This window comes from Ranitomeya variabilis, chromosome 4 (genome assembly GCF_051348905.1).
Source record: "Ranitomeya variabilis isolate aRanVar5 chromosome 4, aRanVar5.hap1, whole genome shotgun sequence".
Classification (NCBI taxonomy): Eukaryota; Metazoa; Chordata; class Amphibia; order Anura; family Dendrobatidae; genus Ranitomeya; species Ranitomeya variabilis.
The window spans coordinates 514,613,255-514,625,360 of record NC_135235.1 but is presented as its reverse complement, the minus strand read 5'-3'; the positions used below and the strand labels follow the sequence as shown (position 1 = coordinate 514,625,360).

Sequence of the window (12,106 nt, the reverse complement as noted above, 5' to 3'; positions counted from 1 at the left end):
TACTTAATGTTCACGTGATAACTAACTTCTCTTCCTGCTTGTTTTTTACTGAACATTGAATTAGGAAGAGCAGCTCGTCAGCACGTGACTAAGTGTACACATTCCATATGTGCTTGGGGGGAGCGCCAAAATTAGGTCTTGCCCCGGGTGCTAGAAAAACCTAGATACACCTCTGGTCCTCTACCTTCAATGTTCCTTTCTACTTCACCAAAGCCCAGCGCAGTACTACAGTCCAGTTAGCAAGAGTCCTATTCTCAACCCGCAGTTCCACAGGTTCTTTCCCCTGTAGGAAAATATACACTGTGTTCCAAATTATTATGCACAAAGAGTTTAGGAGTGATAAGGTTAGAATTTTTTTGTTTGTCATTTAAACTCATTGATGGTGATATGTGTTGGGGCTCTTTATATCACTGAAAGCAATTGCAGATACCTGTGCAAATTAGTTTGGCAGGTGTGTCCAATTAAAGGCAAGACTACTTAAGAAGGCTGTTCCACATTATTAAGCAGCCTACATTTTTGGCCAAAATGGGAAAGGAAAAAAGGATGTCGGCTGCTGAGAAGCAACAAATTGTGGAGTATTTAGGTCAAGGCATGACTACAATCAACATTGCCAAGACACTTCATCGTGATCATCGCACAATCAAGAAGTATGTAGCTGATTCCCAGCACACACGTGTGCGTGCTGATAAGGAAAAATTGAGGACTCTTTCCAACAGGCAATTGCATAAGGTTAAAAGAGCAGCTGCAAAAATGCCTTGTCATAGCAGCAGACAAGTTTTTGAAGCTGCTGGTGCCTCCAACGTCCCCAGAACAACAAGATGCAGGGTCCTTCAGAGGTTTGCAGCTGTGCGTAAGCCATCCTGTCGACCATCTCTATCCACTGCACACAAGCAGAAACGGCTCCAGTGAGCCAAACGATACATGAAGACTGACTTCCAAACTGTTTTGTTCACCGATTAGTGCCGTGCAACGCTCGATGGTCCAGATGGATGGAGGGGAGGATGGCTGGTTGATGGACACCCCATGAAAACACAGCTAAGGCACCAACAAAGAGGAGGTAGAGTAATGTTTTGGGCTGGAATCATGGGGAGAGAGATTGTCGGCCCCTTTATGATTCCTGAAGGGGTAAAGATGAACTCCATAATCTATGTGGAGTTTCTAAAACAACACTTCCTTGCCATGGTTCAAGAGGAAGAACAGTGCTTTCCGCAGCAAGATCATTTTCATGCATGATAATGCACCATCTCATGCTGCAAAATAACACATCTGCATCTCTGGCTGCTATGGGCATAAAAGAGGACAAACTTATGGTGTGGCCACCATCTTGCCCTGACCTCAACCCCATTGAGAACCTCTGGAGCATCATCAAAAGGAGTGTCTATGATGGCGGGAGGCAGTTCACATCTAAGCAACAGCTCTGGGAGGGTATTCTGTCCACATGCAAAACAATTGAAGCAGAAACCATCCAAAAACTGACAAATTCAATGGACGAGAGAGTTCAGAAGCTTCTTTTGAACAAGGGGTCCTATGTGCAAATGTAACATCACCTAGAATAAAGTTTTCACTGGAAAACTGTTTGATTTCATTTTGTAATAAGCTGATAATGCTTATAACTTCACAATTGACCATTTTTTTGTTCAAAATAAAAAAAAAAGGTTGAAAACACTGCTGTGCATAATAATTTGGAACATGCATTTTGAGTGTTTATTTTTTTTAAAAAGATACTGTTTTCATAGGCAGTTTGTTCCAAACCATTGCAATTATACTAGAATAGTAGATGACTGGAAAATAACAATGACTGCAATTCAGATAGGTAATTTAGAGAAAATATGAGGAAATATTATTTGCATAATAATTTGGAACACAGTGTACTGCCAATATGTCCGGTACTTATAGTCTCTGTTCCTGACGTGAACTCCGGCCTGGGGCAATCTCTTGCATACTCTGTCCCCTCTAGGCCCATTACCTCTAGGAGTTACAAACTCTGGGCCATACTGCTAGGTGTCTTGTCCCAAGACCCGTTTCCGATCTATCACTATTTCTTCAGTCACTTCTCTTCCCTTTTCTTATAGGGTCTTACTATCTTTCTCTTGGTTTTCTCTTGCATTAGGGACACCCACGTCATGCGGCACTGCTTACTGATCAGATGTTAAGTCTCCTTTCTACGCACCCTGGGCCCTTTCTGACCCACTACCAGGAAGTCAAGGATCTTGCCTCATAGCCCCTACCTCTCTGGGCTAGACCCAACTCTTAATTCTATCTATGCCTACTTACTACCTGTTGCTGGGCAGATTACAACACCAATGATAATAACACTTATCACAATACACATTTTACATAACAGTACTCGTATCTTCAAGGGGGAACATGGGCGTATGGCCATCTCCTTATAGAAGGACAGGTCGGAGTCAAGGGTTGCTCCGATGCAAGAGACTTATATTATAGACAATGTAGATTATCGTGATAGATAAATCATCTAGGGGGCATAAGTGAGTAGAGGAAAGATGATCAGTTCGGTCACAACAGAAAAATGACAAGTGGACCTGGGAGGTAGATTTGGTATTCATCATCATATAGGTGGTACTTTAAGCCATGGGACTTTTTGAGTTGTCACAGACCAAAAATAAAGATGGAAAAAAGTAGAGGTCCTAGGAAAGAGCCTTGAGGAACACTAACAGACAGAGGGTGGGATGAGGCAGTAGTATGGGAATGGGAGATGCTAAATATTAGTGAGGTAAGAGAAGATCCAATGAAAGGACAAGGTCTTTGATATCAAAGGAAAAGAGGATCTGTAGCAGAATGAAGTGATCAATTGTGTCAAAGGCAGAGGAAAGGACTAGAGTGAGAAGAACAGAATTTTAAGTATTAGTCTTGGTAGTAAGTTGATAGTAACTTTGCCTATGGCAGCTTCGGTGGTGTGGTGAGGCTGGAAGCTTAATTGTTAGTTGTCGAAGAGTGAGTTGGATGAGAGGGGGGAGGAGATTTAATATGGATTTTCTGTTTGAAGAATTTCGAGGCGAACAGGAATAGTGGTATAGGGTGGTAGCTAAGGCAATAGGATGCAGAGGTTGAGTCAAGGGATGGATTCTTCAGAACAGCTGTAATAGTTGTGTGTCAGGTACTGGAACGAGATTTCTGGTGTAGGAAACGCCTCAGCTCATCATGAATTAGATGAGCTGTGGTGTCCCATCCCGACGCCGCCCCAGTTACAGCTCTACACATTTCAGCATATTGGGGAGAATCTGGAGTGAAGACACCAAAAGTGACAAAACTTACATTCAACTCTCTATGTTGCGCCCAAATTTATCGACTTTTCAGAGCTTTACCTCCATAGCCTTCAATGGTGGTTTGTGAACAACTGGCCTATAACTCCGAATTTCCTCCTGAGACTTCTTGGCATCTTAAACTTAGAGTTACAGTACTTTTTCTGTCTTGCCATGTCTTTGTTTTCTTGTTCTCTTCCTGTTCTCGACAATGAGCACTTCAGTAATTGAGTCTTTCATTCATTAATCTGGTTGGATAGCGTTCACACAGTGGCCGAATGGGACCCATTTTGGACATATTTTCATCGCCAGCTATCCTGCTAACATTGGTACATCTATAAATTGGTTAATGATGAGTTAAGCGTTGCCAGATTTGGAAGCGCTGCAATACAAGGTGTTGTACTATTTAAAATACGTTGTAATGAGGGTCTCTTTGCAAGTGAGAGATCTGCGTAATGGACATAGAAAAGGTGTAAAAACAAGGAAGAGGTGAACCAATAAAGTGAGATGATGCATAATCAAGCTTGGCATTAGTATTGCAACTAGAAAAACATGAATGTTCAAAGGCGTAAAAGTTGAGACCAACCACCCTAATTGGAGAAACCATTTATTTTACAGACTTTGGTAATTTTCCAGGCAAATAGCAAATTGCGTTACCTCCCAATGGATCCACTGATTTCATGGAGGCAAAAGTAGTCCAAAATGTGAAAAACTTTGGACTCCGTGTGACCTCCTTTCTGGAGGTATGTTTTTTTTTAGATAGATATACAATACCATTGCCTACTACTGTATTATTGTCAGTAAATCTGGAAATACAGCTATGTATTCTCCCATGTAAAATGGCCAGCGTAACCCAGTAGCAGGCAAAGTGGATAACATTTTTACATGTCGAATCTAATCAACATGTTGCAAACTTTTTCCACTCAGAAACTGAACTATAGTGCTGACTTTAAAAATTGTAAAAGTAATTATACAGATTTTAGTCACACATTTTATCCCTTTTTATACGGAACCTGTCACCATGATTTCTCTATATAAACCATTGCCACCACCTTTAGCACCATCCCACAACCCCTTTTTAAGAGTCCAGTTGCCCATTATACCTCCCCAAAAAGTTGTAGAACTGTCCTACCCTTCATACAAATCACTGCTAAGTCATCAATGTTCATTCATGGACCATGCTTGGTGTCTCCCATTTCTTACCTCCATCTTTGGCTAACATTCATGATGCCCACACAAATCTTGAACCTGTGCAGTTGTAAATGAGTCAAGTGCAGACGTGATTCGTTCCAACCTCTTTGGCGCATGCTGACCACAAGTTGCTTGCTGTAGGAGACATCATTCACTGCAATCAAAGGCGTTGGTGGGCTGAGCACAGTGCAGGAATGCTCACCGAATCACTCATCGTTGATTACCATATAGTGTGGGACAATTATTTTCAGAGGAATGCAGGGCAACGGGGCTCATAATAAGGAGTTGTAGGGTCATTGCTAAAGAGGACTATAGGTGGTGGCAGTGATTTATTTAGGCAAAACCTTGTGATAGATTTCCTTTTATTGTAGTTGGGTGAAATTCGTGGAAAATAATCGCAATATCTGCATGTCACAGATGCAGATTTTGCTGCAAATGCAGGGTTAAAAAATCTATCATGTGTAAATTTACCGTTATATATATATATTCTTGGCTTTAAACATAGTAACTTGAGGCTTTTGAGTGGCTTCTGACCCAAGAAAAGACAACCCTTGGATTTTCCCGCAAACAGCTTGTGCTTTTTGACTCTAGGGTCAGTTTGGAACTTGGTAGACATTTTGCCGCGGACGACCTCTAGTTTTCAAATGGCAGACCATGCACCAAAGAGGCAAAACTGTGTGCACACAATGCACAAACTACAAGCATTTACATGTGCATCTCCCTGCCATACCACTGCTACATATGGTGACTGACCGTTCACCAAGGCAATTGTTGGCAGCTCACATATCTGCCATATAAATCTTTCAGAGGGGTCGGTTTATCCTGGTAAAAATGGGAATTGTTGACTGATCTCAGTTTTTATTTGGGCATGAGAACATTTAGTACAAGTACTACTTGGAATGAAGCCAAACCGTGCCCCTCCATAGAGAATGTACCAAACACCATATACTTATCCACCAGGAACAAACCTTTATAGTCGGGTCTCATGAGTCACTCTTTATTGTGATCACACACAAAAGAGACTCCCCTCCCCCTGATAACTCCTTTCTGTATTTCTGAGAATAATCCTGGATGTGTGGAGGTGGTGTTCTTCCTGTATATGTATATACCTCTGGAAAGGATTATTTCATCGAAAGTAAGGATGTTACCACTGATTCAACTCCACTGCATTAACTACTCAGGTTATCGCTACAATATCCACTAATGGGCATATAAATTCATAGGAAAAATGACCTTTTTCTTCCTTTACAAACATTTTTGGCAGTGAAAAGGTTAATCGTAATGTATCAATATGTATATTGTAGCTGCAATAAAGTTTTGGCATCAATAAAAGCCCAGAAATTAAACTTTCAAATGATACCAGGCTCGCTCTTTAAGGTGCATAATTTATTTGTAATTGGGTAATGCATGAAAAAGTTGTACTCCCAGCTTCCGGGTTGCAGTTGAAACGCTGCATGTGGGACCTGTAAGAAAAATCACACCTGTAACCAGGGCTGTGGAGCCAGAGTCAAAGTCGGTGTCCATTTTGGTAGAGTCGTAGTTGAAGTTGGTATAAAATGGTCTCTGACTCCTAAAATATGTAATACATTGGGTACAGTAGTTCAGTGCAGGATGTGTTGTAAATGTTTTCATAAGAATTTGGGAAAGTTATGAAATGCACTATAAATGTCTGCTGTGTTCCTGATCTAGGGATCTCGGATTTTAGTTTAGATGAATCTGTGCTGCACTTTATGTACATGCTCAGTAGTGAGGCAGTGTCGGAGTCAGATTCAGATTCAGAGGTTCAGCATACTGAGCCCACAACCCTACCAGTAACCATCTTCTTTTCCCTCTGTTCAGCTTTCATCAATCCCAACGATGGATACAGGATTTTTCTTCATGTTATCACCCTCTAATTACCAATGGAAAAGGATATATCTTCTTAAAACATTTAGTATGTTGGGTTTTTCCTACTACAACAGGTGGGATGAGGTCCTTGTGCAACTGACCCTTTAGTTCAACCCTATAGTGCACACATGCAGTGCTCACTACTGAACGGTGTGGCACACACACACTGGATTAGGCCTGGATGCTGGCCAGCACCAGTGTCAAGATGTCCTTTGTGGGCACTAGCCAGTACGTGTCATGACGTTCTTTTTGTGTCCCCTCCTATGTGATGTATGGACATCAGCCTTAGTGTCTCCTTTATGATGCATGGATACGAGCCTCAGTGTCTCCTATGTAATGTATGAACACCAGCCTCGGCATCTCCTATGTAATGTACATATAGATGTCTCAGTGGCTCCTATGTGAGGCATATACGGGCATCTCAGTGTTTTTTAGGTCATAGATGTACACAGCACTCTGTGTATCCCATGTGATACATATGCAGCAGTTTTGGTGTATCCTTTGCGATGTATAAACAGCAGTCTTGGTGTTTCCTACGTGATATATTTACACCAGTCTCAGAATATCGATGTATTTACACCAGTCTCAGTGTCTCCTCCGTGATGCATATACAGCAGCCTCAATGTATCCTATATGTATAACTCACTGCTCGAGTTCTATAGGGGTTAGGAGTAAGTAATGAATTTCCCACTTTGAGGATACATGTAGTATGATATACATTGGTGTTTGGAAAAACTTAGTGCTGCGAGTTCTTTTCAAAACTTACCATCTCAAAGAGGTGACTGCGCTCCAGACCACCTCAAAGAAGAAAAAAAAAAAGTTAAGAGAAGAGTTGAGCGAATTTTTCAAAATTCAGTTCCGATTACGATTGATGCCACATGTAGTAGAACGGAGTCTAGAAAATGCTGAAAATATAAGCTTACACTGGCCGACCTGAGGCAATACATGACCGCCGATTGTTTGCTGATCAGCGATCAATTAGTAGTTTAACTCAGCCAGAACCAGCTTCAGATGTGCACCGAACGATTTTTTCTAGGTTGTTCTGTGCACATAGGCTGTCATTATTCTTTGCAGCACAGGTTCTGTTTATACAGGGTGATGAGCTGCCGAGAATGATGATCTTTTGTGCAGCACAAAAGATCATTTCACCTGATCAATGAGCATTCTGCATGTTCGTCAGGTGACTGGCAGCCTGTACGATTATTGTGAAACTAGTATTCCTAGGAATGCTCCTTCACCACAACTTTGAAGTGTAAATGGACCTTAAGTTTGTGCCTGGTCGGATGTAGCAAAGTTGAGTCTATTTGACAGAGGAGAGATGAAGGTGTGCCAACGTCATCAGACACAGCAGAGCTGAGTATATCAGGGCAGTCTCTACTGAATATTTGTATATATAGTATACGTCAATAGGTCAGATGTAGCAGTGCAGAGTCAGCTCCATCACTACTACATCTGGGCGATGGCAGAGTGTTGGATGCATACAACTAAAGACTTGCGCTGATTTAAATGGACAATGTCAATCGTAATGGACCTTAGTAGTGATGAGCGAGTATACTCGCTGCTCGGGTTATCCCGAGCGTGCTCGGGTGGTCTCCGAGTATTTGTTAGTGCTTGGAGTTTTTGTCATCGTAGCTGCATGATTTATGGCTTATAGATAGTTTGAATACATGTGGGGATTCCCAAGCAACCAGGCAACCCCCACATGTACTCAGGCTGGCTAGCAGCCGTAAATCATACAGCTGCGTCAACAAAACTAAATCTCTGAGCACTAACAAATACTCAGAGACCACCCGAGCGTGCTAGGGAAAACCCGAGCAACGAGTATACTCACTCATCACTAGACCTTAGTCGTGTGAAAAACTGAATCTTTTATTCTACCGATGGCACACAACCACGATATAGAAAGATGCCAGTCATTTCTTCATTTAATCGAGGGATAAAAGATTGTTTGCTGCTAAAACTATCTGACAAAATGTTCCCAGAACCATCTACCTTCCTTTGGTGTGAATGGCCAGTCTGAAAGACGTTAATGCCCAATACGCCCGAAAATGTGTATGTCTCAGTTTGCGTAGTGGTCGTAATATCACCTTACAGTGCACAGTTTATAGATGTAACAGAGCTGTATTTGTCATGCAACTGTTTTGTGCACCATAATAACAGATGAAGGGAAATTCAACTGAAAGTCAGAACTTCCCATACAATTTGAGGAACATGTCAGATTTGAAAGACACATGATTTGGGGTGGGGGAGGGAACACTCCTTCAAGGAATTTAATGGCTTTTTTTCTGGCTTTGTAGAAAATTACTATGTATTTAAGTCAATAGATGCTCTAGCATGCCAGCACAATTGACTTTTCTATAAAAATTGGTATATGCCAAAAGGTTTTTGCGTTTTGTGCAATTATAAAGTAATCCCTCTGGCTATTTAACCTGCACCCCCTTCATGACCACAGACATTAGAAATGGCTCTGAACAAGTGTATTTAAACCACAAGTGATCTCATACAATACATGAACAGAGGGGGGTATGAAGAAAGTGAACAGAGGTAGCAATACACTTCTCCCCTCCCAACCCCAAGTCTTTACTGTTTTGGGAAGGGGGTAAATAGAGGTGACATGAGGCTGGTCTGTAAGTGCACAAAAATATAAATGTACGCCTTTGATTAGACGTCTCTCCTGAACTCCAGTATTTTGGATCATTCTAAAGTCTAAAGTTCCACAGTTGTGTCCCAGGGGATGGCGGTAAAGGAAGAGAGAGGGGGCACTAACTGGGGAGAGCCCAACATTTACCCTGTAGCTGCTGGGACACGTCTGCAACGAATGGCAAAATGTTGCAGAAGAGTCTGCCATGCCAGGGGTTAAGTCCTTGTTCTCCTGGCTGCTGAATGCATCTTCATAAGCTAGTGTTGCCTCCGCTGTCTGTCTCGGGGATGGGTTCCAGGGCCCCTCGCGGTCTGAAGATATCAAAGGAAGGGGAGTGGTAGCTGGCACGGCTTATGCCACAGGACTGCCCCGCATGGTGGATCTGCCTCACGTGGTCCACAGCTTCGTTCTTGGCATGTTTGAGGAGGTCAGCTTGGCCCTGTGGGATTATGGAAATAATCATTAAGAATACTGTGCGAAGTTTATGAACACGTTATTGAATTACTGGAAGAAGATGAAAGGAAACATTGACCTGGAAAGTATGGGAGGCTGATATTGAGCGGAAGGGATGTGCTATGATGCTGTGATACAGCCCAGAAGATGATACTGTACAGTAGAGAAGTCAATGTGAATACAGCGGGGAAAATAAGTATTTGATACACCGACGATTTTGCAAGTTTTCCAACCTACAAAGAAGTCTGTCTTTTTTATCGTCATTACACTTCAACTGTGATGTACAGAATCTTTAAAAAAAAATCATAATTAATTTGTATTTTATTGCATGAAATAAGTATTTGATACAACAGAAACAGAACAAAATATTTGGTACAGAATCCATTGTTTGCAATTACATTGGACAGATGTTTCCTGTGGTTCTTGATCAAGTTTGCACACACTGCAGCAGGGATTTTGGCCCACTCATCCATACAGATCGTTCAGGTTTTGGTGTTGTCGCTAGACAACATTTAGTTTCAGCACCTTCTAAAGATTTTCTATTGGGTTCAGGTCTGGAGACTGGCGAGGCCACTCCAGGACCTTGAAATGCTTCTTATGAAGCTAATACTTAGTTGACCTGGCTGTGTGTTTCGGGTCATTGTCATGCTGGAAGACCCAGCCACGACCCATCTTCAATACTCTTACTGAGGGAAGGAGGTTGTCAGAAAAAAATCTCGCGATACATGATCCCATCCATCCTTCCTTCAACACGATGTAGTCATCCTGTCCCCTTTGCAGAAAAGCACCCCAAAAATATGATGTTCTCTCACTATGCTTCACGGTTTGGTTGGTGTTCTTGGGGTTGTACTCATTATTCTTCTTCCTCCAAACACGTCGAGTGGAGTTGATACCAAGTTCTATTTTGGTCTCATCTGACTACTTGACCTTTTCCCATGCCTCCTCTGGATCATCAGATGGTCACTGATGAACTTCAAACATATCTGGACATGTGCTGGTGTGAGCAGGGGGACCTTGTGTGTCCTGCAGGATTTTAATCCATGATGGCGTAGTGTGTAACTAACGGTAATGTTTGAGACTGTGGTCCCATCTTCCTTCAGGTCATTGACCAGGTCCTTTCATGTAGTTCTGGGCCGATTCCTGACCTTTCTCAGAATCATCCTTACCCCACGTGGCGAGATCTCGCATGGAGCCCCAGACCAAGGAAGATTGATAGTCATCTTGTGTTTCTTCCATTTTCTAATAATTGCACCAACAGTTGTTGCCTTCTCACCAAGCTGCTTGCCTATTGCCCTGTATCCCATCCCAGCGTTGTTTCCCTAGATAGCTCTTTGGTCTTGGCCATGGTGGAGAGATTGGAACGTGACTGAATGTGTGGACAACTGTCTATTATACAGAAGCCGCAAGAAGAGATCCAATTATTAAATATTAAAATCCACAATTTTTTTTATTAATAATATAAAGACAAATAATTGTCACATATAACAGAACAAACAAGAGCGCCCTAACCAGGAGGGACACCTGGTCCAAACCAGTGCTTCACAGTAATAAAAAATACGGGACTATTATTATAGCAAGTGTTCATCCGAACAAATTCTTTTGGCCTTAGAAACTGCCCGATGGGAATACCTCTAATAGTAGATGGGGGAAGAGATGAATCAGCCCTAAGCAGGGAGTTCGTTGCTGTCAGTTTCCTAAAGATATCCGTATGTAGGGATCCATCAGTAGCAGCCGTGATCTGTAAATCCAAAAATTCCAATGACCTGCCAGAACGAAAGGTAAGTTTAACGTTGATCTGATTATCATTCAGGGTGTTGATAAAGTTCTCTAATCCATCCAATGGGCCCTCCCAAAGGAAGAAAATATCGTCAATGTACCTCGTCCAGTTGTGAACGGGGTGAGGAGGGACGCCGATCTTTCTACCGGGTTTGCACTGTACTTCACAAATTGGGTAATATATGTGGTTTTCTCTTTATTATTTATATGCACTCATTGGGGATAAAAATTCCTATTTTTTTTTTTACATACATACATTTGCAATGCTATTATCCATGTATTGTCACTAGACGGGACATAGCGTGCTCTACACTTGCCTGATGTATAAACTTATGCCCATTTACTATTCTGCTGCATTATATTTATTTGTCAATTTTGGATATTGAGATACACTTGCTATAAGAATAGCCCCGTATTTTTATTACTGTGAAGCACTGGTTTGGACCAGGTGTCCCTCCTGGTTAGGGCACTTTTGTTTGTTCTGTTATATGTGACAATTATTTGTCTTTATATTATTAATAAAAAAAAATTGTGGATTTTAATATTTAACCCCATAAGCCCCAAGGGTGGTTTGCACGTTAATGACCGGGCCACTTTTTACAATTCTGACCACTGTCCCTTTATGAGGTTATAACTCTGGAACGCTTCAACGGATTCTGATGTTTCCGACACTGTTTTCTTGTGACATATTGTACTTCATAATAGTGGTAACATTTATTTGATATTACCTGCGTTTAGTTGTGAAAAAAAACAGAAATTAGAGAAAATTTTGAAAATTTCACAATTTTCCAAATTTGAATTTTTATGCCCTTAAATCACTGAGATATAACACAATATACTTCATAAGTAACATTTCCCACATGTCTACTTTACATCAGCACAATTTTGGAACCAC

At 41.6% G+C, this 12,106-nt stretch overlaps 1 protein-coding gene across 1 annotated transcript in view; it reads right to left on the bottom strand.

Moving 5' to 3' along the window:
• Positions 1 to 8,803: 8,803 nt before the first annotated feature.
• Positions 8,804 to 12,106, bottom strand: part of LOC143765453 (inactive phospholipase C-like protein 2) — a 129,785-nt gene continuing 126,482 nt past the window's right edge. The window contains exon 6 of the mRNA XM_077252131.1: positions 8,804 to 9,421. Within this exon, the coding sequence (XP_077108246.1) occupies positions 9,233 to 9,421 (189 nt within the window). The 3' untranslated portion in view covers positions 8,804 to 9,232. The remainder of the gene's footprint in view (positions 9,422 to 12,106) is intronic.